Genomic DNA, 25,786 nt, shown 5'->3' on the forward strand with positions numbered 1-25,786 from the left:
CCTTTATATAGTACATGTCAGAATTATTTTGTCTGTAACACTTACTTCTAATATATATTGATAACCACTCATACAATTGTGATGAATTGGACATGGATATTCCTTTTAGGGTATATTAATGTCAGTAACAATGGCGTATATGAGTTATTGTGTATTTGCCAGAATTTAATACCATTTAGATGAATAGATTGAATACAATTTAGATGAATAGTTGCTGGAGTTAGTTGGAAAGGGTATGTACTGTGTTCTCCAGCACAGCACACATTCGACTGAAAAACATATATCGAGCAGAGTCCAGATCCTTCAAAGTTGTTTTGTTGCTGGGAAGTTAGAAGCACAATAAGGTCAAAGGACCTCCCACAGATATGAGTCAAAGGTTGAGTAGTGATACTAGCCCAGAATCACCTCAGTCCCTTGTTCTACCCACCAGACCACATGTCAAGATCTGCTCATATTTCAATCTTGCATTTCAGTATTCATATCTTAGTACAGTATTTCTGTCACATAAAGGAAAAAAGAAACATTGCAAATACATACATACAAACATACATACATATGCAGAACCATAAAAGTAGTTAAAGGGTCAAACATCTATTGAATTGCAGCAACACCTTGAAATTGTAACAAGAAACTGATTTAGAGATCATAACCAGCTTGGTAACCTTGGAGACAAGTGGTAAAAATGAGGCAGGTGACTCCTTAAAATTTAAAATGGTGTGATGTGAAAGGGTAACATCACTGGCAAGGTTTGTTTCTGTCAGGGAGAGAGACTCAGACACAAGAAGCTGCAGGTTTAGGTGCTATTGCACACTCTAATTAAACACGAACAAAAAACAAAACACGCCAACAAACAAAAAGGTGCAGTGGCCAAAATAAATGGTCTGAACAACCGACAAAAACTACTGTACATAGACCCTTCAATCCACCAAAGCACAGCACAGCACACATCACCAACACTATCACCAACATTAACTAACTTAACGCCTGTGATTTTCCTTTTTATACACCTGTGGCTGGAGCCTAATTAATGATCAATTATTCCATTTTGGCCTCAGCCACATTCCCATCTGTGTTCTAGTAGGGAAGAATTTACCTCCCTGCCAACCCAATATCCACCCCCCACCCCACCACCACACACATTACACCGGCAGGGCTTCTGCCCTGCCACATATGGGTACTACAACCTTGTTACTGAAATAATGAGATATGTAAGTTTGGAAAAAAAAAACAAAGTCGAGAAAGAAAAAGTGCAGTCTTTGGTTGGGATATTGTCTCAGCCAGACAGAGAAGGAGAGAGCAGACAAGGGCTAAAAAATATCATCAGCTAAAAAAAGCCTGAATATTGTTAACAGGATTTAAAAAGGAACTAAATTAACCTGAATCACCACTGAAGAAAGGAAACAATTATAATTGAGGAGTTAACAAAGGACTAATTTGGCCTGCAAGACTGATCAAAAGTCATCATCCAAGGGATCAACACTGTGAAACATTAAACTAAAAGAACAGAAAAGAGTTACAGAGAATATACTTGGGGGATGTAATACATGTATAATTGCAGAAAGGCTGAGGTTTAAAAATATTCAAACATTGATCTTCTCACATTTCTTTAATTCCCTAATGACTGCAGTACCCAAAGACCATTACAACTTTTCCACATGTTGGTTCTCCTTAGTAACCAATCACTTTTTTTCAATGTCAATGTAAAAAGCTGAATTGGATATTTAATTTACTCGCTGCATAAAAATGGAAGAAAGCTGCGAGTACAAAGTATTACTGTTCTGTAGACTCCTTATGAATTCAGAATGTGACTTTTTCTTTAGTTTATCAACCCAAGAAATATTTTCTAACCTCAACTCTAAGACACGTTCACTTTTGAAACGTCACAACCACACGCATACGTCAAACACTGCTAAAACTGTAATACCAGGAAGAACATTTGAAAAACACCTTTTAATCATTAGAAAGGTTAACAATTATTCATTTGAAGAAATGTTGTAAAGACTTAATATAGTATAAGAAATATTTTCTTATAGCCACTGTGACACACCGGGGTAAGTCCGTCACTTGCAGGACCGTCTTCACTGTCTTCTTTGGTGTAAGATAGAATCACAGGACCACAGAAATGAAATAAAACAGTACGGTGCCTGTATATTTATTTGTACCAAACAAAACAAAACAAAACAAAATAATATCTATCTCCGTTTGGAGATCTGACTTCACTCTCCCCCCCCCCCCCTTTATCTATCTTATTCACTGGGTAGCTAAGCTACTTACCAGTTTTAAATTTGTTGCATCATATTTCTTTTTGTCTTTTCCTTAATTTCTCCTTTCTCCACAAAGTCTAACCGCAACCACCATAAGCCTCCCCCAGCTCGACCCTGAACAAAGGAGATCATTTCCTTTTATTGTAAACCAGTCCAGCCACTTACAAAACTAACACATCTTAACCACCTGCAGCTGTGCTGGTTTACATTTCAATTAAACCCTTGTAGTTTCTTTGGTGGCTGCCATTTTTGTAGGCCCTATTAACTACAACTCCCGCATTGTCTCTTGGGAGATGTAGTCTTTCCCTGCTCAATCCGACACTTTCCAGTGCCCCGGTCCTGTATACCATAATATGCTAGGACCCACATATTTACCATTCGTGACCAGCCCACGTCTATGGTCACACCACATAATTTCAGTACCTAGTCACTAGAGTGTGTTGTATGTCACAGAAAAATGACATTTTGGTATTTTGGGCTTTAAAAAAAAAAGCAAATAAAATGATCCTTATCATCATTTAGGACTTGTGGAGAAACATCGCTGACAGTTTGTGAGTTCTCAATGAAAACTCTGACAGCACTCTGGTCAACATATAGACTATGTCGCATATACTTTTGCTTTGGAAAACGGTTCTCCAGCCACAATTGCTTCTTCTTTAAAGTCAGCTTAGTTACACTAAGTTATTTCCGCTTTCCTACACTGTCTGGGGTAGTATGGGTGAAACTTGAGATTTGTCGGTTCCTTTTTCCCAGAGTTTCACATTTTTGAGGCCATTCGAGGAGGTGTTCGTGCCACACATCACCTTGCAGCTTGTGTTTGTCCCCAATTTACTTGGCTTCATCTTTTGTTCCGAAGAAGATAATACTTTTTCTAAAATATTATTCCTGCTTTAAGTAACTTGAGAAAATGTATATTTCAATTTGAAAGACAGGTTTACTGGTAAAATATCTTTGTTTGCCAGGTACAAATTTCATATTAACTATTCTACCTCTTGTTATGGACAATGAAGTGTACTATAGTGAGATGTATGAATTTCCAGTCATTGACACCATGCAATATCTAGTAGCTGATCAGAATGCTGCCTGAGACCAATTCCAACAGAACTAAAATGCAGGCCAACCCATACAGAAGTTTACTATGGTATAATTCCATGCCACTTTTGTAGTTTTACCCTGCTTTTCTTATACTTATTTTAAGCATTTACTACAGTTATGTTTTTTTGGCAATGTTGAAGCCCATATGTGCATATTGCATGGTTAATTACCGATGAGCAGCTATAGAGCTATGTTTTGAGGCCTCAGCTCAAACATTCATCATTATATCACTCAGTAATGTTAATTAAGTTGCGTCACTGTTCCACATTGCTCATGCTAGTACTAAAATTCAGTGCTCTGTCAACTAGATATACCCCAGTATTTGTGGATATACAATAAGTGCCTTTATCCCAGCCCTATACATGACCATACTTGAGTGGTCTGTACCATGCTTGTCTACGCTTTACTTTGCCTCCACTATGTTTTACTACACTTCCTTATGCCTTTACCAAGCTAAACTTCTATCAGGGATATGCCTCAAATAATTAGTCTCACTGCGGCCTTCGACAGAGCATCACTGTTAATGACACATTGCAACTCAGAGAAAGGTTCATCTTAATAAACCTAAAACAATTAAAGTAAAATAAACTGACTATAATGGCAGACATCAGAGTTACCAGTGCTGAAACATACTTTAAAAAATAGCAAGAACATGTGTGGTTTAATCGCTCTACTCTCTATGTACTCATTTGTATATTGAACCGAGATGAGTAATCCCTGACTGCCAGACCACAGACAAGGTTTTGTTTTCTACACAGGAAACACCTGTGATACTTAGGGCCTTGCAACCGCCATGGTGCTTTGAGAGCACACCGCTTCAAGCTTTGTCTGTAGCTGTATCTACAGGCTTTTAGAATGCATTTTCATTTATTTTTCTGAACAAAATACAAACCCTACCAGATACACTTCCAAAAAGTTAAACGCTTCACATGGTGCTCATCCACAAAGGAGATGGATACCTAGCAAGCTCTACAGTAGCAGTAATCTACTTTCTAAACCTTGTTGCTTATTAAAATTATTATTATTTTATTCAGATTAACTGAATTGTTGGTAAAAACACAAGATATGCCAACAAATTATTAATTGACATCTGGTTCAGCTTTTATGTAATATATATATATATATATATATAATATATATATATATATATATATATATATATATATATATATATATATATATATATATATATATATATATATATACACACACACACACACATACACATACATACATACAATATATTGTAAAATTTCGGTTCCCGCAGGCAGGGGTTTCTCACAGGCGGAGGTGGCACCCGAACCCGGGACCTCACACATTAAAGCATAGCACTGATACCGCTGTACAAAAGTGTTCAGATTTGATTGCGTCACCTACCAACCCAGAGCCCTACCCCATGCACGCTACTATATATATATATAGTAAGTATCCCACACTTCAGACTACTTTAAACCTAAATCTCAACTAATATTTCAATCTGTATCTTTCTGAAATTTTGAAATGTCTATGAGGGCATGATGAGGGATAATAAACGTGCCTTTCTAGTCAATGTTGAACAATGAATCTGTGATAACCTGCCAGCCACAAGGATTTAATTAATTTAATTGAAAGCTATGGGCACTGCTGCCTTTTGAGTATTAAACAATAAAATGTAAAGCTGCAGTGACTCCCGATCACATTTAATTTGACATTAAAATAGAATTCCTTGGTGACTGTTTACAACCTTCTTCCATAGTTTATCATCTAAGCAGCTACTCTTGTGAACCAGTTTGTTTAGATTCACTGAAAGTAGTTTTAGTTGTGTGGACACTAATAGGCACTTGCTAATTAGTGGTCCCCACACTGTGGTTTGGTTGAATGTCTGTGGTGCAATGAGTAGATTTTCATGCAGTAGCACATGTGTTTTATGAGTGTTCTCCCTGGCTAACCTAAAGGAAAATGTGCTTGGTCCGTTCAGTTCCAAAATGAGCCATGTGAGGAGAGCTCAACCCAGGAGACAAAGGGTTGAGGGTTGGGGTACTTATCCAGTTACTTTAACCCAGGTCTCTTTTTAAAGGGGCCCCAGAATCAGTCACAGACAAAAGAATTGGCACCCTAAGCTTATTATACAATTCAAGGTAACAAATTAAAGAGAATTATTTAATAAACCACTTTTTAATAAAACAAAAAGCAATCTAGCAATTTAACAAATAATTGTCATCAAAATACAAACAAACTTAAGAAACGTCATCACTGCATGCATCACTCTGTACCACTTCTGTCTTCTGCTTCTAATCCACTGCATGTTCCCAATGCTTTTTTTTTTACAGATGACCCTGACCATCAAGCAGCAACTCCCTTGGCTTTCACTCCAAAACACCCTGTTGGCATAGATTGAGGAAACATGAGCCAAGCTCTCAGATCCACAGCATCCAAACTGACCAGCAAAAGAGATTTTTTATGTAGTTTTTTACCCAGGCCATAGTTACAGATATTTGTGCATTCACTACAACTCTGTAAGAGACAAACCCTTGTATGGTAATTACCATGGTTCTTGGGATGAGGTAACACCAGAAGAATTTGTGAAGTTTATAGGATTGATTACTTACATGGGGATTGTATGTCTTCCAGACCTCCATAGGTATTGGAGTATGGCTTCTCATCATCACGGTTTGTGGGCTTTCATGACTCGAGATCGTTTTAAATCTCTAATGGATATCATAGTGCCCGACACCGAGAATAACCAGGACCGACTAAAAAAAACTCAGTTACCTGCTGGATCACCTCAAACAGACTTGCAAAAAACTGTATCAGCCAAATCAAAATTTAGCAGTCAATGAGCACATGGTAAAGTTGAAGGGTCGTTCAGGGTTTAGGCAACACAGGACACCCAGACAGTTACTTGCCTCTCATCTTTTCACAACTCAACCAAAGTATCAAGGCTGGTTAGGAAAGATATAGCTTGGAATAGACAGGTGGTGTGCCAGCCAGCCACCAATTTATGGGTGGGGATGATAAGTCCAACCAAAGAATTGGCACCTACCACGTTTTAATGAAGTCTATGAAGTGGTGGAAAATGCTTTTCTTCCACTTTTTAAACATTACGATTTTTAACAGTTTTCCGCTGTTCCAGGACTGGCGAAGTAGTCATCCAGAAGCTGGGAATCCACAGCGATGAAACACATATTCACACCTTAATTTCAGGGAAAACCTGTGTCAGCAGCTAGCAAGTATAAATATAGATGATGACATTCCACTTTACCACCTGGCCGTACACATCTCTAAACCCCTCTTGTCTTTCCACACTCTCCACGTGCCAGAACTGACAAGCTCTACTAAGAATTGCTGGCTTTGCTACCATAGAGATAATAGTAGAAAGGAACGAAAGACCCAATATGCTGGCATGGCACTAGAATGCAAAGGGAAACCACTTTGCTTAGTTAAGAATCGAAACTGTTTCCAAATTTGGCACTCACTCAAAGGTGATTTTTTTCTGTTCATAACAAAAAAGTAGGTATTTATATAAGTGAATAACAGGAACAGGAACAAGATTGTTGTTCAGTTTCACCATTTATCTTGCTCACCTTATTGCATGTTGCCTCAAAATTTAGACTTTTTTCCTATTGCATGTTTTCTCTTTCACCGTTCTACCCTACTGACATCACACTACATGGGCATTGTTTCTGTAAATGTTTACTGATCATTATCTTGTATATGTTATAAAATATAACGTTTTTTAAGTAAAACCTGACGATTTCATTCTGATTTATTTATTCTAGTTTTGAAAATAAAAATCTTGCTATCAAAGTTTTGTCGAAGACCAATACAGTAGAGTCAATTATCTGATCTTTGATGAACCGTACCATGTAATCCAGTTCTCAATTACTTAATTTAACCCTTAATTGAACTATTCATTAGCTTAATTGAACCTTTTTGATTGTTTTCAGCTCTTAGATTGTAGATTACAAGTTAACTATACCATATAAGTAACTTTAAATCTGCAACTTTCTAGGTCTAATTAAGCTTTGTAATGTTGTAAGTTTAATGTGATAGATAGGTTACTAGCTATATATCATCAGTAGGTACTTGTGTATGTTAACTTTATTTTATACATTATTAAAGGTACAGTAACTGTTATTAATACCTGTTCGACTATCCATACAAATTGATTATGCAAACTAGTATCGGTCCCAATTAGTTTGAATAATTGACTCTCAGTTTTTGGAAAGTCTTAGAGCTGGTCTACGTTTGCCATTTTGGAGGTTGTTTTTCATAAAATACCGGTACCATGCACCGTAAAACCTTGTGTATCTCTGCAACTGTACATGAAATTTAATTTCTGATTTCTTATTTGAAATCCTTGGAAAACTGTGCATCGCCTATGTGCGCAAAGGTTTTTTCTGTATAACTTGGAAAGGTTGAAATTGGCAGTTTTAAAAAATATTATTTGTTATTATACATTTTAAAAAAAATGTTGGGAGACGTGGTTTATATGAAAAAAAATATAATATATTCCACAACAAAATACATGATATCATTTGAAACAGCTACTTAATGCCTTTCTGTTGATATATCGGGTTTTAATTTCTGATTTAAGGTTACCAAACTACAAGCGCTAAAACACAAAGTAATCATATGCATGCCCATATATGGTCATTCTGCTTAGGCGTCAAAGGGTTTCTTTAAGTCCTTGGCTGTTCTTTTTTTTTTTTTTAGCTGCTCGGACAATTCTCCTACTTGTTGTACCCATAATTTTCTTTGGACGTGCAATTTTTGTCAAGCGTTTCAGTCGAATTTGTTTGGTGGTACTTCTTGTTTATTGTTCTGATTGTGGATTTTTGTATTCCATATTTCTTTGATACTGTTCTGTAGACATATATTTTGCTGTAGTTTGGCTTTTAAAGTGCTATGTGTAGATTACTAGGCTGGGTCGACTGCTTTTAACAGCAGCTGGTAGGAAGTTTTCATAACACCCTGACACCCTCACACACAAACACGTGCACATCTATTAAAGTTTACTGAAAACTGTTTTACTTGTTCTCTTATTAAGAACATAAGAAAGTTTACAAACGAGAGGAGGCCATTCAACCCATCTTGCTTGATTGGTCGTTAGTAGCTTATTGATCCCAGGATCTCATCAAGCAGTTTCTTGAAGGATCCCAGAGTATCAGCTTAAACAACATTATTGGAGAGTTGGTTTCAGACTCCCACAATTCTCTGTGTAATGCCTCCTATTTTCTGTTCTGAATGCCCCTTTATCTAATCTCCATTTGCCTTTTAAACCCGGGATCATTCTGGTTGATCTTCTTTGCACTCTTTCTAGAGCAGCAATATCCTTTTTGTTAAGAGCTGACCAGAACTGAACACAACATTCTAGATGAGGTCTTACTAATGCATTGTAAAGTTTTAACATTACTTCCCTTGATTTAAATTCAACACTTTTCACAATATATCCGAGCATCTTGTTGGCCTTTTTTATAGCTTCCCCACATTGTCTAGATGAAGACATTTCTAAGTCAACATAAACACCTAGGTCTTTTTCATAGATTGCTTCTTCAATTTCAACGCGCATTTTTATTGCCTGCGTGCAGTACCTTACACTTTTCTGTATTAAATGTCATTAGCCATGTGTCTGCCCAGTTCTGAATGCTGTCTAGATCATTTTGAATCTTTGTTGCTGCAAGTGTTTGCCACTCCTATTTTTGTGTTGTCTGCAGATTTTATAGGAGGCTGTGTGGTCCAGTGGTTAAAGGGCTTCTAACCAAGAGATCCCGGTTCAAATCCCACCTCAGCCACTGAATCATTGTGTGACCCTGAGCAAGTTACTTGACCTCCTTGTGCTCCGTCTTTCAGGTGAGACGTAATTGTAAGTGACCCTGCAGCTGATACATAGTTCACACACCCTAGTCTTTGTAAGTCGCCTTGGATGAAGGTGTCTGCTAAATAAACAAATAAAAAATAATTAATTTTAAGTTTGCTTACTATACCAGAATCTAAATCATTAATGTAGATTAGGAATAGCAGAGGACCTAATACTGATCCCTGTGGTACACTACTGGTTAACTCTTTCCATTTTGAGGTTTCTCCTCTAATCAGTACTTTTTGTTTTCTACACGTTAACCACTCCCTAATCAATGTGCATGCATCTCCATGAATCCCTACTGCGTTCAGTTTAAGAATGAATCTTTTATGTGGGACTTTGTCAAAAGCTTCTGGAAATCTAAATAAACCATGTCATATGCTTTGCAATTATCCATTGTCGATGTTGCATGCTCAAAAAAATCAAGCAGGTTAGTTAGACACGATCTCCCTTTCCTAAAACCATGCTGACTGTCTCCCAGGATACTGTTACCATATAGGTAATTAATTTTCCATTTTGGATCTTATAGTTTCCATAAGTTTACGTTTGCAATTCTCCAGTCTATCGGTATAACCTGTGTCAAGAGACTGTTGCATGATCTTGGTTAGCGGTTTGTAAATAACTTCTTTCATTTCTTTGAGTACTATTGGGAGGATCTCATCCTGTCCAGGGGATTTCTTTTAAGAGCTCCTAGTCCCTTTAATACTTCTGCCTGTTATGCTAAAGTTATTTAAAACTGGATAGGACCAGGTCGACATGTGGGCCATGTTGTCCGTATACTCCTTTGTAAAAACTTAAGTAATCATTTTATTTGCTATTTTATTTTTCTTCATCTATGATTTTGCCATTTGTAACTCTTAGACATTTAACCTCCTCTTTGAATGTTCTCTTGCTGTTATAATATTGGAAAAACATTTTGGAATTGGTTTTAGCCCCCTTAGCAATGTTCATTTCTATCTTTCTCTTGGCCTTTCTAACTTCCTTTTTGATATACTCTTTTATGCCTATTACAGAGCGAAAGTAGAAAAAACGGGATGTTATTGCTCACTGCTTTTATAAGGAACAGGGAAATTCAAGCAGAAACCCCCCAATTATTATAGATGTTCAAAACAACTCCTACACAGAAAATAAAAAGATTGTAAAGTGTGTTAACTAATAATGAAGTGAACCTTCCTACATGATGCTATATTCATTTATTTTACAAAACCATATCCTTCCACTTCCACGTACTTGACTCCCAACTACAGATCTTGCTCTTCAGCTGAATGCTGAGCCGTTTGTCTTTGAACATTATGGTTTGCAGTTCGTGTCCTGCACTCACCTTTCCATTCAGTTCACTGGGCTGAAATGCCGATTCATTACAGCAGCACTGTACTTCTTGGTAAGGCAAACCTTCAGGATTGGTGTACATGATTTTTGACAGATGCTGGATGTAAAAGTAACAAAGTGCTGGGAAGACAAAATAATGTTTTGCTGTTTTTGGGCAGCTTTGTGAAAAGCTGCTGCTTTGATAAAAATCCTTCATTTCAGAAAATACAAAAATTAAAAAGTATTACCACGTACATATTAATATTGTGGTGGTGGTGGTATTATCTCTGTTCAGATAAGACTCTTAGAAGCTAAATTCCTGAAGTCAGGTGGTTTGAAAAATCACAAGCTGTAATTTATGTCCCTCTTGATTTCAGAAATTCCGCTGTGGTGCTCAATAAAATAAATGTCTGAACATTGCAACATTAGCAGGGAAACACAGCCAGCTTTTAGACTCATAGCCTTAAATCTTTTTTCACCAGATCCTGTTCATTTTGATGCTTATCTATCGCTCACATATTGTTCATTCACACCCTACTGCAAGTGTGTTCTGTTAGTGTGTTCTGTTAGTGTGTTCATGTTCATGGGCTGTGCTTTGGTCTGTGTTAACAGCTTGCTTTATAATAGCATTTCAAAAAGTTGATAGATTTCATGGGCGTTTACTGCATTACACTGCCGTAAAAGAATAGTAAAATAAAGTAAACACATTTAATGATGATAAATCACAGAAGTATGGTATTCTAAAAATGTCAGAGTAAATACACAGTATAAGCTTGGCTTTGTGGAATTGTGTGAAATAAGAATAAAATTAAGGGTAAAAGGCACACATTTTCAAGTAATTTTCATTTTATTATTATTCATTCAATATATAAATTATTATTATTATTATTATTATTATTATTATTATTATTATTATTATTATTCGTGTATTTCAATTGTGAAATCCACAATATTGAGTTAAGTTTTTCTGTTGGTGTTTTACTATATAAGTTTTATTTTGGCCAAGGTGCATGACTAAATTTGTTTTTTGTAACACAAAACTGCAATTGTGAGACTGGTTTACCAGAAATTACATGTTCATAGCCAGAAAAATAGCAAGACAATTGCCAAAAAGATCTCTGTAAACCTGCCTGACACCTCATCAATATAGACAGGTAGTAACTTGTACCCAGTGGAATGCTAAACATAAAGTGCCTCAAATAAATATAAATATGAAGAAAAAAAATGAAATGCACATTGCATACCTTCTTTGACGTATAATTGCCAAAGCAATACAGAATCTTTGACAGTTCCCTCTGTGTTGGATATTATTGTTTTTTTAAAACTATCTATGTATAAATCTTCTTTAACTTTCGTTATGTCCATTCTCTTCCCTGTTCACGTTTTGTACACTTGGTTGCTTTTCTGCAAGGAGAATCCGCCCCTAACCAACACGTCATCAGCAAGCGCATAAAAGCTCTGTGTGTTATTCTTTCATGTCGCTTCTTTTTGTTTCGGCTGCTCAGTCAAGTGCTGGGAAGCTGGAACGGGAGTGACCGCTTAGAGCCTGGAGGAAGGGCTGCCCTCAGCCACGGATTCCCTAAGGTTTCCCCTAAAAAGTTTGGCGGCCTCGTCTTTTTGAGGGGAGGTGGCTCATAGCCACTTCCTATCTGCAGCACTGGGATGCATGTAACTGTTCATGTTTTTCCAGCCGGCCTCGCACAGGTAGCCGTTGGGCACCCACAGACGAGGCCTCTGGACAAATTTATCTTTCACTCGTGCCCTGAGCGCCCTCACAGTTCATAAATCATCTGCAATTGCAATCATCACTCATTTATTCATTGCGGATTCTCCGTGCTGAAAAAAAAATTAAATTGACATTTTTATAGTATCCCATTTGCGGTTGGTATTTCATGTTTCACATCTTACCAAGGACACCCACTTTCAATGGAAAAAGTGTATACAATACACACAAACACTGACACACATTCACACACACACAATACAACCATACCGAATGCAGTGATTCACACATTCACACACACAATACAACCATAATGAACACACAGTGATTCACACATTCACACACACAATACAACCATACTGAATACACACAGTGATTTACGCATTCACACACACAATACAACCATACTGAATACACACAGTGATTCATACACTCACACACTCACACACACAATACAACCATACCGAACACACAGTGATTCACACATTCACACACAATACAACCATACCGAACACACAGTGATTCACACATTCACTGACAACACCCAAACACTACAATCATACAGAACGCACACAGTGATTCACACACTCACAGGAGGGGACACCTACTCGAGGTCGCGAGTTGGTGGCCCACCTGCAGGGAGTGTGGGCACTTCCCAGACAACTGTCCCCTCCTCCAGCTACAGGCAGACACCTCACTGTCTCCAGCTTCAGAGGAAGAGCTGCACCAATTCCCAGCGACTGAAGGAGAGGCTCCCCAGTCCCCAGCGACTGAAAGAGAGCCTCCCCAGTCCCCAGTGACTGAAGGAGAGCTGAACCAGTCCCCAACAACTGAAGGAGAGCCGCACCAGTAGGTTGTTTGCTGCTGACAGCATTTCCTCTGTCAGCTAGGAAGCTGACGGCATTTCCTCTGTCAGCTGGGAAGCTGACGGCATTTCCTCTGTCAGCGTCTCCAGATTAATTGATTGATTGACTAATTTATTATTAATTTGGAGATGATCACATGTGAATAAACCTGCAGCTTTGGCTGATCGAGGGAGGTGTTCAGAGGTAGAACGATAAAGCGAGACAGTAAGAACTGAAGCTAAAAATAATATAACAATTGCAAGGTGCGCTGTCTTTTCACCAGCGCGTTTTATTTAGTGCTTGGTTTATTTTGTGTTTTGTCTGTTTGTTTTGGCCAATGAGACATTTTGTTTTATATCAGTGTTTTGTTCTGTTAAACCTTTTATTTTATTTAATAAATACCCGCATCAGGACGTTTCATACCCCAGTCTGCTTCTGTGTTGCATTCACATCAACACTGAATATTATTTTTTATCATTTAGTGCTCAAGTTTCAGAAAAATGTCTCTTGAACTTCGTCTAATTTGTTTTTAATATTCCAATTGTGATTTTGGGAGATAAATTTGATACAACAATCAGATTTAAATGAGAAGAAAACAAAATGCTCAAAGATTTCACAGAGAAGGGAAAACAACATTAATGAGCACACCTTCTCGCTGGGAAATGCAATTGGGCTTTCAAAAGCAGCATAAACATATTTAATAATTTTCAGCACTGATAGGATGCATAGATTTTGTGTGTTGATATACTGTGTTGTGTGTTGAGTAGCAGATTACTAGTTTGGGGGCTTGTTATTTTGGGGAGATTGAAATCCTTACATAAGGATAGCCTTGAAGTTGTCAGTTTAGAACCATGGCCTGCATTCTTAGCTCAAGAACCCGCTTACACCAAAGAAAAGCAAAAGCATGCCATCCAACCCTTGGCATCTTTGACACAATCAAAATGAAGCTTGGCTTTTTAAACTTGAGCCTGTATTGTTTAAAACACAAAACACATTGTTTTAAAGAAATCTACATTATCTAGTGCCCTCTTCAGGAAGAAAGAATTTTGTATGTTATGTGAATACAAAATGGAAATGCACATAGCAAAACATGTAAGGCCTTATTTCTAAAAGTCTTCTCACGTGCAAACAACCCCCCTACAAAATCTAGTTAAAACCCCATTTACTAGGGTTGAGGGAATGCTTTATTGTCACTTTTTTGAAGGATGGTAGCCAGTAAGTAGTTTTAGTGCAACCGGGCTATGCAATTATTTAACAGGTATCCATTCTACACCTTTTTCAGGAACACAGCTCATCAGTCTTCCACATCACAGTACAACGTTTCCAATTTCTCAAAGGGGCCCTATGTGACGTGATATCCCATCTCTCATTCCAAACCGCAACAGCATTTTACCCACCGAGAGTTTGGACAGCACTGTGCAACTCGAATCTAGTTGGTAATAGTCGTTTAAAAAATACTGGAAAGTAGTTATATATTTGACAATGCTGTTCCTATGAGACCTGTGATATAATAGAAGTCCCTGCATTTAGAACTCAATTCCATTCCTGCTCTTCTGTATTTTATGATGATATCAGCAAGAATGAAGAACAGGATTTTCAGCTACCTGTTGAAGTGCTTCAGCTTTTCTGTTCTGTCTCAAGGTAGGCAGTGAAACACTTCCTGTTACAGGATTTTAACTTTGCACAGCAAGTGTTTGATGTGGCTCAATTTAACTGTTATGTCTATTTTGGAAATGTTTCTTGTTGTAGTACTGCTATTGCTATCTCACTCTGACTTATACTTACTTATTTGGCTTCAGTGTGAGTATTTCATCAAAGTTTTCTAAATCTGGCACCTACAATTATTCAGACATTTATCATACATTGTATTAACTATGATTTTATACAGCTGTTTGATTGTGTAAAGAACAAGGTTTCCCCATTAACCTGCAGCCTTCTGCATGCTGCCTTCTTACCACAGTAATCCTAATACACACCTGATATTTGCCTTGACGAATAAATGTGAAGTTAGCACAGTGCTTTTGTATGGGTTTAGGTATGCCATCTAAACTGTCAGAATACTTTTTAATCCAAACAATTTTGTGTTTCTCTAAGCCATGTGTTCAAGGTAAATTACTTATTTAATTGATTTCCAGTCTTCAGAATTAGCCAAATGTTTTTCATTTGATTTGTAGTTATTAAAGACAGGTACTTTACTGGGAATTTTGTATTAAACACAAAATAAACTGTAACTATAGTTTATAAAACTATGGGTATTGAAACATACAGTATGGTAACAGTCTTAAATGGTTTTGGTCCTTGGACTCCCTCTATATGTCTGTGAAGAGACTGTGAAATAGAATTATAAAAGTGTCTGGATGTAGACTACCTTCAACAAGTATACATATTGAACTGTAGTGTGTATGTGTGTGTGTATATATATATATGTTCTTTATGTGTCATAACATCTGCATTACACATACAAAGTGTTAGAAATCAAGACAAGAGATACACTGGGCATTTATGACATTGAGAACACATTTTTAAATGTGCATACCTTCTATCGTATTCTAAGCTCAAAATTAAAAATTGAGCATGTGAACTATGTAATTATCTTTCCAACTCATAGTGTTGATACTACACTTATATTTGGTAGTAGTGGTATTGAAACAATTAGTTATTGTTGGTATGAAACCCTGATGAAACTTCCCCTGGTGGCTGATTAATGTAATGACTGATTCTGTATCCACCCTGTTTTTATGAAGCATACTCCTTGGGATAAATTGGGAGGTCTTTCGTTATTCTCACTGTGTTTTAATAACTGTTCACTGATGTCATAAATGTCTTAATGTCTTAGATCTCATAATGGTTTACATGATAATGCATGAAAAATATATCATAATTTCAGATGGTTGTTTTCGCTAAATCCACTGTAAATACTGTCAAAGAATACAATAAAGTAGGTGATACTACAGCTTGTATTCTTCAGTATTGTATATATTGAATTGTGCTGCACTGCCTTGTTGCATAATAATAAGAACCCAAGGGATACACACTGTTGTATTTTCTAGACTGTATTTTTTTATGTTTGCACAGTTGCAGATTCAGCACAAGGGAAATATGCTCAGATGCTGTTTCAGGATTTACTCCAGGACTACTCGAATGCTTTAAGGCCAGTGGAGGACACAGACAAAGCCTTAAATGTCACCCTTCAAATCACCCTCTCGCAGATTAAAGACATGGTGAGATAAAACTTCTGTTTGATGAAATGATGTGCATCAGTGTTTTCATACTCAAAATTCATAAGCAGAACTACAGGCAGTGCAAGTCTGGTGATTCAAGGGATTAAAATAATTTGGTCACACTTTATAAAAAAAAAAACTTGCATTAGTTTAACACCTAGCTCACAAATATCTTCACTTTTTGTCAGTTACTTAATGTATAGTAACCTATTTAGGAACTAATAAAAAAAGGCCATCTAAAAAAGGTACTTTTAAATGTTTTAAACTGTAGTAATGTTTAGCAAATGAGATATAATTTTGTATAAAATAATATGATCTATTAGTTTATAAATAGGTTACTTTATGATAACTAACTTTTAAGTCAAAATTAACAACATTTGGCAGTGTGTTGGTAAGCTGTTGGCTAAAAGATATAAACTTAAAGTTGGCACGGATAGACAATCTGGGTATGGAATAATAAGATGTTTTGATCTTTTATATGCATGATGAATGGTTAAATACTGTATATGGTACATAAGCCTTTCTCTGCAGATCTGTAGACTTGTACAGACTTTTAGTCCTTAAAACTATGAGATCATTTAAAAAATCATTCCAGATTGAATAAAGTTAATTGCAGAAATGCCTGCTGTGGGATTAGCGGCACAATAACTGCATTGTTGTCAAATGCTCATGTTTTCTGTACATTCTGCAGTGTATGATTCATAACTTGGTAGTAAAGAGAACTCGCAAGGTGTGGCCCAAAACAATACTTTATCTGCTCCTAGCTGCAATTTAAAATATAATAATGCAGTTGCTGGGTTTTTTTTTCATTTTATTTTATTTTTTTATTTTAATAATAGCAATGGTTGAAACAATGGCCTTTAATTAAGGGAACATGTACAGCATTATGATGTTTACATGGGTAGATTTTAATTTAAGTGGTGGTAAATAGAATTATTATGGCAGCAAAGCCGTTCATTAATTGCACAGGACACAGGTATAGGGATAGCAAAGATCTAAACGTCATGAGGCTTTAACACACCTTGACCAGTCTTGTCCTGACTTTGCTTGTGGTTATTACTTAAAAAGGAGAGATGAATAAATCATTCTTACTGTCTACCAAAACACAGTAGCTAGTACAGTGTCATCTCAGTTTAGCAGCCACAGTATTTCATTTGTATAGTGATTTGATTTCTGAATTACTAAAGCAGTATAATATAATTTTCATACATTATGACTGCAGTCTTTCCTTTTCCCCACAGGATGAAAGGAATCAGATGTTGACAGCGTACCTGTGGATACGGCAGACCTGGTATGATGCCCATCTCAAATGGGACAAAGATGAATATGATGGCCTTGATAGTATCTGGATCCCCAGCAATCTGGTATGGAGACCTGACATTGTCCTGTACAACAAGTAAGTAACATTCAATTTGAACTCCCTTTTTGTTGTTGCAGTAAGCAGACCATGAAGCCAGAATTAAACCTGTTTTAGGTGTGAATAAAGAGACTGTAATGCTGGTTCATGAATGTATTTGAACTGAGCTCTATTTTGAAGTGAGTGCAAAAACAAAGGGGCGTTTCTGAAAGCAAAAAAAAAAAAAAAAACCTACACTCGTAAGAAACAACTTTGGTTGTGGAAGTTGGAGAAGTTACTTGATTGTTCTGAGTGGTTTCTTTGAGGAGTCAGTGATTATAAAAAAAATATGTGCTTCACCGAAGAGGAGACAATGTGCATAATGAGTTACATATACCTGATGTATGAACTTTCTATTTGGGACAATGATAGGCAGATCATTTCAACACATTACTGTTTGTTTCTACTGAGAGTGTTGAATCAAATAACATGACCTTTTTGGTGTTGAGTAACAGTATGTTTATTGTAAACCCATGGAAAATAAGATTTTTTTCATCTGACTGAAGGGTTTCAACAACAATGGAAAATGAATTACCAAAAAGTAATAACATTGTGTTGTCATCTACACAGAGGTGAAGGATTAATAAAAATGAAAACGATGTGAGCACTATTAATAAAACCTTGAGGTGTCCTCAGCAGGTAGACAATACACCCGTGTTTACTAAGTCAGTGCTACTGTAGGGTCTACCGGTGAGCTGAGGATAGGCTAGTGGATTGACAACAGCCATCCTCAATAACCTAGTCCAGTACCTTCAAAAGTATGTAAATGAGTAAGTAGTGAAATTGTTATTGACAGAGAAAATAAAGACTTACTGTTATGACATTAGAACAGAAAATGATTATTCTTTTGCACGGACCAGGCTACTATTGGTGTCCATGTATGTTTCCATGTATTCACTTGTGATAAACATATTTCTTTCATAGATTTCTTTCATAGTGCTAGCAGTTTTCATGCTACTGGGCTTGTGTAATGGTGACATTGTCCTCAAGTCAAGACTAAAAACCCATTTCTATAGCCTGGCATTTTCATCCAGATGAGCTGATATCCTCTTGCCCCCATATTTTTCCCACTGTTTTTTATTTATTCATTTATTATCTAGATTAAAATCTTATTTTTATCATACAGCTCATACATATATATATATATATATATATATATATATATATATATATATATATATATATATATATATATATATATATGTTTTTATTCTGTTCTTTTTCTTTTTAATGCTTACTGTTGTTCAGTAATATGTATTGTTTTTGCCTTTGTAAAGCACTTTGTGGTGACCTGTTGCAAAAGGCGCTATATAAAAATAAAATTGAATTGAATTTAATTAAATTACCTTCCAAACTAAAGGGAAAGTTCTTGTCAGCAAGAGAAAAAATAAGTAACCAACTAGTGTTGCAATTTCCTTGGCTGCTGTTTTGATTGTGTCAACATGGCTGCCTGAGAAGCATTGAGTCTCCTGTTAACAGCAAGGACTCCATACATTTTGCCTGTCCTCCCCCCCACCCCCTTTGCTTTACATCACAGGTTGCCAAACTTGTTTTCTGCTCCCCAAGACTTAAAAATGTACTTGACCTCAGAAAGCAACCAAAGCAACAAAGCAACCAAAAAACACAGCAACCAACACATTAATATGTTATTTCAATGTACTCACCAAGTTTAATGTGACATGTGGGCAGCTTCACACAAATAAGTGCTGACAAATGGCACTATCAGTTTTACGGTGCATGTTTAGAGTGCAGGATGTTCACTCTTGATGCTGAATCAGAACTCCGGGACAGAAAGTTGGGCATATGTTCCTTGCAAGAGTCGAACACAGGAAATGTCAATTAGCTTTTCGATTTCAGCTGCTGGCAAGTCCATAGCATCAGGCATGCACTGAAAGGGGTTTTGCACCCAATCATATTTTGTCGTGTTTAAGTCGAGGGAAAAGGACACAAACTGTGTCTCCAGCTGGCTGAGATGGTCAGCCATGACCTGTGTGGTAGGCTGAATAATTTCATTGTCAGCCAGGACTTTGCAAAGCGGTAGGAAGGATTCATAGTTTGACTTCAATAGATTATTCTTCCAGAAAGCCATTTTTTTTCCATAAATGCTGTGATTCGATCACAGCTGAAAGATGATAGTGTCTTTTCCTTGCAAACCTGCATTCAATTCATTCAGTTTTGCAAATATGTCTGTGGCATAGGCAAGAAGGCACATCTTATTTTGATCACTGAGACAATCGACAAATTCCGTTTTTTTGCAGTCCATCGCATAGACAAGCACCTCTTCTCTCAGTTCAAAAAATCATTCTAGTACACTTCCTCTTAAGAACCAACAAACTTCAGTGTGGAACCCCATGTCTTCACACAGTTTTGAAAACAGACATGTGCGAAGAGGGTGAGGCTTGATATAGTTCACAATGAATGTGGCCTGCTGCAAGACTTCACCTAGCTCTGTGTATTTTAAGCAACTTTAGACCTATATCCAATTTACCTTTTGCCACTAAGGTTTTAGAGAAGGTGGTAGCTGACCAACTAAATATATTTCTTGGTGATAACCAAATACTTGAAAAGTTTCAATCGGGCTTTAGATCTGGTCACAGTACAGAGACTGTCCTAGTCAAAGTGCTGAATGATTTACTAATCAGCGCAGACTCCGGTAACATATCAATTCTGGTTCTGTTAGATCTAAGTGCAGCATTTGATACCATTGATCATGCTATTTTAACTGATTGCCTTGAAACTTGGATAGGGCTATCAGAAACTGTTTTAGTCTGGCTAGGTCATATCTTATGGACAGGCAAATTTTGTTTCAATAGCAGACTCTGTATCACAATTATCTACCATCTCCTGTGGTGTCCCCCAGGGCTCCATTCTTGGCCCTTTACTATTCTCCTTATACATGCTACCATTGGGCTTGATTATCCGTAAACACCATGTACATTTTCACTGTAATGCTGATGACACACAACTTTACATCTCTGTAAAACCTGGGGATGTCTGTCGGAGGTGGAAAGCTGGATGTCCCAAAATCTTTTGCATTTAAATTCAGGTAAGACTGAAGTCTTGCTGTTAGGTTCTCAGCAGAAATTGGAATTGGTAAATACTATAAAAATAAATTTAGGTAAATATAATTCAAATATAAATTGCAAGGCCAGAAACCTGGGATTTGTAATTGATTCTGATTTATGTTTCGACAATACCACTAAAGTGTCCTTTTATCGTCTACATAACATTGCCAAGATTAGGTCTTTTTTATCACTGCCTGATGCTGAGAAGCTAATTCATGCATTTGTTTCATACAGACTGGATTACTGCAATGCTCTGTTATCTGGGCTACCAAATCATGCCTTATTCCATTTGCAGCTTGTTCAAAATGCAGCTGCCAGGGTGCTAACTAGAACAAAGAAAAGAAAGCACATAACTCCCATATTGGCTGCACTTCACTGGCTTCCAGTACGTTTTAGAAAGGGTGAGAGAGCTTTTAGATACAACGCTCACTGTTCACTGTATTTCTGCATTTAAACCACATTGTTTTTGAAGTTGTTGCTTACTTTTTATTAATATTACCAATTTTGCTGTAAACATTGTGTTCTATTCTGTATTTTGTTGTTTTTTATTGTATTGTAAAGCACTTTGAGACACTTTATGTGAAAGGTGCTATATAAATAAATAAACAAACTTTAAACTTTTACACCAATTCTTCTCAGGCTTGCCAGGAAGACTGTAAAAAGCCTTAACAGGGTCTTATTACACAGCCGCTCCAAGATCTAATCATCTGATGTCCCGGTGTCAATTGAAGTTTAGTGACGAAAGGGAGAACTTGATTCAGTGCATGAATATTTTAGCTAGGCTAAGCATGTAGGCCTTTTACCAGTAAACTCCAGCCCACAAGTAACTTTGTCTTTGGAATCAACCAAAAAGCTATTTTGGGCAAGATTACTTTGTCCTCCAATTAGCTGTGGAAGTAATAATTGATTACTTGTGAATTACACTTGCTGTTCCAATATTTGACTTGAAAGTATCTGATTATCCTTCATACCATAACTATAAAAACACACAATGGGAGCACAATGTAGTGATTCAACAATAAGTCTTTTTCATTGTCTTCAAAATTATTTTATTAAGTTAATTTTAGTATCTGAGGCTAGCAAGCATATTTTTTTCAGAAATGCAGTTAACATTTACAATGTATTTCCATGCCTTTTACTTTTAGTAGCTTAGTGGCTCCTTTAGCAAAGCTACATGTAATAAGAATTCCATAGATTAGCTGGGTTGTTGTATTTCCCTTATCTTAATACAGCACTCGGTTACAAAGGTGGGGGGTTTTTTGCTTTTCTCTAGGGCAGACGACGAGTTCTCAGGACCAGTGGACACCAATGTTGTTTTGAGGTACGATGGTCAAATAACTTGGGATTCCCCAGCGATAACAAAGAGCTCCTGTGTTGTAGACGTGTCCTACTTCCCTTTTGACGATCAGCAGTGCAACCTTACCTTTGGCTCCTGGGGGTACAATGGTAATCAGATCGATATCGACATGGGAATGGACAGCGGGGATCTGTCGGACTTTGTGGAGAATGTGGAGTGGGAAGTCCACGGCATGCCGGCTGCTAAGAACGTCATCACATACGGCTGCTGTTCAGATCCATACCCAGACATCACTTACACATTGCTTCTCAAGCGGAGATCATCATTTTACATTTTTAACCTCCTTATTCCATGTGTAATGATATCTTTCCTGGCCCCTCTGGGTTTCTTCCTGCCTGCAGACTCAGGAGAGAAGGTTTCTCTGGGAGTGACTGTCCTTCTCGCCCTCACTGTGTTTCAACTGATGGTTGCTGAAAGCATGCCACCTTCTGAGAGTGTGCCCTTAATAGGTGAGTGTGCTTTCCCCAGCTGGGTCAAACAAAGGACCTTCAGAGAGTAAAACGCCATTTACAGCAGTGGTGCGCAAAATGTGTGATGCACCCCCCCGGGGGGTGGCACAGAGAGTCAGTAAGGGGGCACGACTATGAAAGGGGAACTTATTTTTTAACAGGTGTTTTTTTCCCCAGATTTAGCTAAATACATACCAGTAAATGTTAACAAACACATTCTTGAAAGTTTTGAAATGTGTAATTTTTTTTTGGCATTGTATGCAGAGGAGTTGGGGAAGTGGAGATATTGGCTCTCGGAGTGTAAGGGCAGCTCTGCAGCATACAATGCCAAATCAAATGCTTCAATGGGCGGGGGCTCATTTGCATGTTATCTTGATTTATCTGGCAAAATACATTTTTATTTTGTGAAAACCCAGATTTCTTTTTTCAGATTTATTTGCTGAACGATAATGTTTTTCAGATTTATCTGTTTGGTAAATGTTGAATCGCCAAGTGTAAAAAAAAGATTTAAATTCACAGATTTATTTGTTAGAAATCCAGATTTAACATGTCAGCTAAATGTTGACTCGCCAAGTGTCAAAAAAAAAATAAAAAAGATTTATATACTGATTTTAAATGTGGAATTTGTGATACGCATTTTCAACATTTATAAATTATATCTGAAAGTACAAATTTAAAAACTTTTAAGAATCATTTATGTATTTAGCTAAATCTGGACTAAATCTGTGGTTAAATCTAAGAAAAAATACACGATTTACATTAAATCCTGAAAAGAAAGACTTGTTAAAATAGAAAGTTAACTTCTAACGCTTTAATATGTATATTGTAGAGATGGCAGACTTTAAAATATGGGTTAGCGCTCCTTTAATTGTATTCACAAAATTTTTGTAGTGCGTTGATTGATATAATTGTTGACTGGTAATTATAATTATTCAGATATATGAATAATCTTTTTAATGTATTTTCCACAGGTAAATATTACATAGCAACAATGACAATGATTACAGCTTCCACTGCACTGACCATTTTTATCATGAATATCCACCACTGTGGAGCAGAAGCAAAACCAGTACCGGACTGGGCAAAAGTGTTCATACTTGACTACATGTCCAAAATATTCTTTGTCTACGAAGTGGGTGAGAACTGCACAACATCTCAGAAGGAAAAAAATAAAGAGGTCAAGCTACAGATGGAGGAAACTGTTAATGGAAAATGTAAGAAAAGGCAAAATGCAAAAGTACAGGCTGAAGCATCCAAGTGTAATAACAGGTACAACATGTCTGATGTGGAAGAAAATCCAAATGGGTGTTTGAAAGAGGAACTTTGCCCTGAGAAAATGAACATGTATGTGTGTACCTGTGCCCATCACGATAAAATTGCAAAGAATATTGCATATATTGCCAACTGCTTTAGGGAGCAGAAAGCAACTTGTGCAAAAGGAGCCGAGTGGAAGAAAGTGGCCAAAGTTACGGACAGGTTCTTCATGTGGGTTTTCTTCATCATGGTGTTCCTCATGAGCATTTCCATTACACGATAGGCAGCCTTATTACAGAGAATGTACTGCCACATGCACGCCACTAGAACATCCCTAGTACAGTGTTTGTTGTTACCTTTGAAAAGATGCTATTTAATGCTGCAATTTATCTATATGATACACCATCAACACCATATACTATATGATACACCATTAAAACAAAGCGCTAATAACTGAATATGCAATCGTGAAACCAGACAATAGTACCAACATCATATAATAATAATAATAATAATAATAATAATAATCATCCTACAGTACTATGCCTATTATATATAAAAAAAAAACAAAACAAGAGGACAATTATGATTAAAAATAAATAAATAAATAAATAAATAAATCAGTCTAATTCACTGCCAAACAACAAACTTACTCGTCATAAATAACACCATGGCAGTATCTATCAGACTTTAAACATTTGAAATAAAGCACTTTACGCATCTGTATGTTTGGTTATGGTTTTTGTTAACTTATTACAAAAAAACGAAAATAAGAGTTACCGGTATCGTTGTTCATTTCTTGTTCTCTCTGCTGCCGCCTTCCACACAAAGCAACGCACGCTGGAGTTCAGGCAGAGTGATACCAATGATTGGCAGACACAGTGGAAGGAGACCCGCCTCCTGCCTCCTTTTGCTGGGTTTTTTTTTTCATGTGTGTGACATTGCGAGATGAAAGTAGGAGGAATATGATTGGCTAAGCACTCTTCAGTAGTAGGCAAAATCTCCTTTGTCCTCCGCTCCTCCGGCGACTGTCTGGGAAGCAGTACAGCACAGAGAAGCTAGATTTTCCATAAAAACAGATATTGCTCTCGACCGCATGCGTGGAGCATCTTGCATGCAAAATAAGTAATATTTATGTAAATAAAAGTAAATGTATGTGATTTTTGTATTTATTTTTGTCTTAAATTGTCAAGGCGGCAGTGCCTCCCCTGCCTACCCCAAGGAGCCGCCACGGCTGTTATATAATATTTGGCAAGCATATTTCTGACAGTGGTTAGATGGTTAAAGGCTGTAAAAACATTCCCATTCAATGGATTAGCAGTTTCTCTCATGTATGTAACTGCTCTATACAGTCATGTAATATGTATACTGTACTGTATGTTTTTTGTTTGTTTGTTTGTGTTTGTTTTTTTAATGGTATGGGTTAATATAAGCAAAGGCCAAGGTAAACAGCCAGTTCAGTTTGCAGCCAGGAGATGCTTCCATCAGGAGCCTAGAACATTTTGTATTCCAAATTATACAGTGACTTTTTAATGAGCAGCTTTGTTTAATCAGGGTTGCAGCTGTAAGTCAATCCTCATTTGCTGTAAATTCACATAAATTATACATTTGAATATGATCCACGGGTAGTATGGCATATACACTAAGGCATGTTTATATACTGTATCTGTGCTTCACAATAGATCATCTTGAAACTGGATGACTAAATGAGCAACTTGAAACCTTGACCAGTATTATTATTGCAAGGCAAATGGGTTACGTCATCATGTGGTTGTTATTTTTAATATACACAGTAAAAAATAGTTGCCAGTGCATTCACCGTAGACCCCTTTATATTTGAAAACTTTAAAAAATCAAAATTTAGACATACAATATAGAGATTAATAGAATAATATATGCATAATATATAAATAACCCAGTCCTTACAAAAATAAATCATAAGTACTGAATGTTACATTCAAAAGTCATAA

The 25,786-nt window shown here is 36.8% G+C and overlaps 1 protein-coding gene across 1 annotated transcript; it reads left to right on the top strand.

Annotated features, from left to right (window-relative positions):
- The first annotated feature begins 17,415 nt into the window (after positions 1–17,415).
- On the top strand, positions 17,416–24,439 carry LOC117420414 (neuronal acetylcholine receptor subunit alpha-9-I-like). The gene is made up of 3 exons (XM_059032635.1): positions 17,416–17,691; positions 22,030–22,562; positions 23,534–24,439. Exons 1-3 carry the CDS (start codon positions 17,552–17,554, stop codon positions 24,097–24,099), a joined length of 1,239 nt encoding a protein of 412 aa, XP_058888618.1. The 5' UTR covers positions 17,416–17,551; the 3' UTR covers positions 24,100–24,439.
- Positions 24,440–25,786: the final 1,347 nt, after the last annotated feature.

This window comes from Acipenser ruthenus, chromosome 1 (assembly GCF_902713425.1).
Source record: "Acipenser ruthenus chromosome 1, fAciRut3.2 maternal haplotype, whole genome shotgun sequence".
In the NCBI taxonomy this organism is placed as follows: domain Eukaryota; kingdom Metazoa; phylum Chordata; class Actinopteri; order Acipenseriformes; family Acipenseridae; genus Acipenser; species Acipenser ruthenus.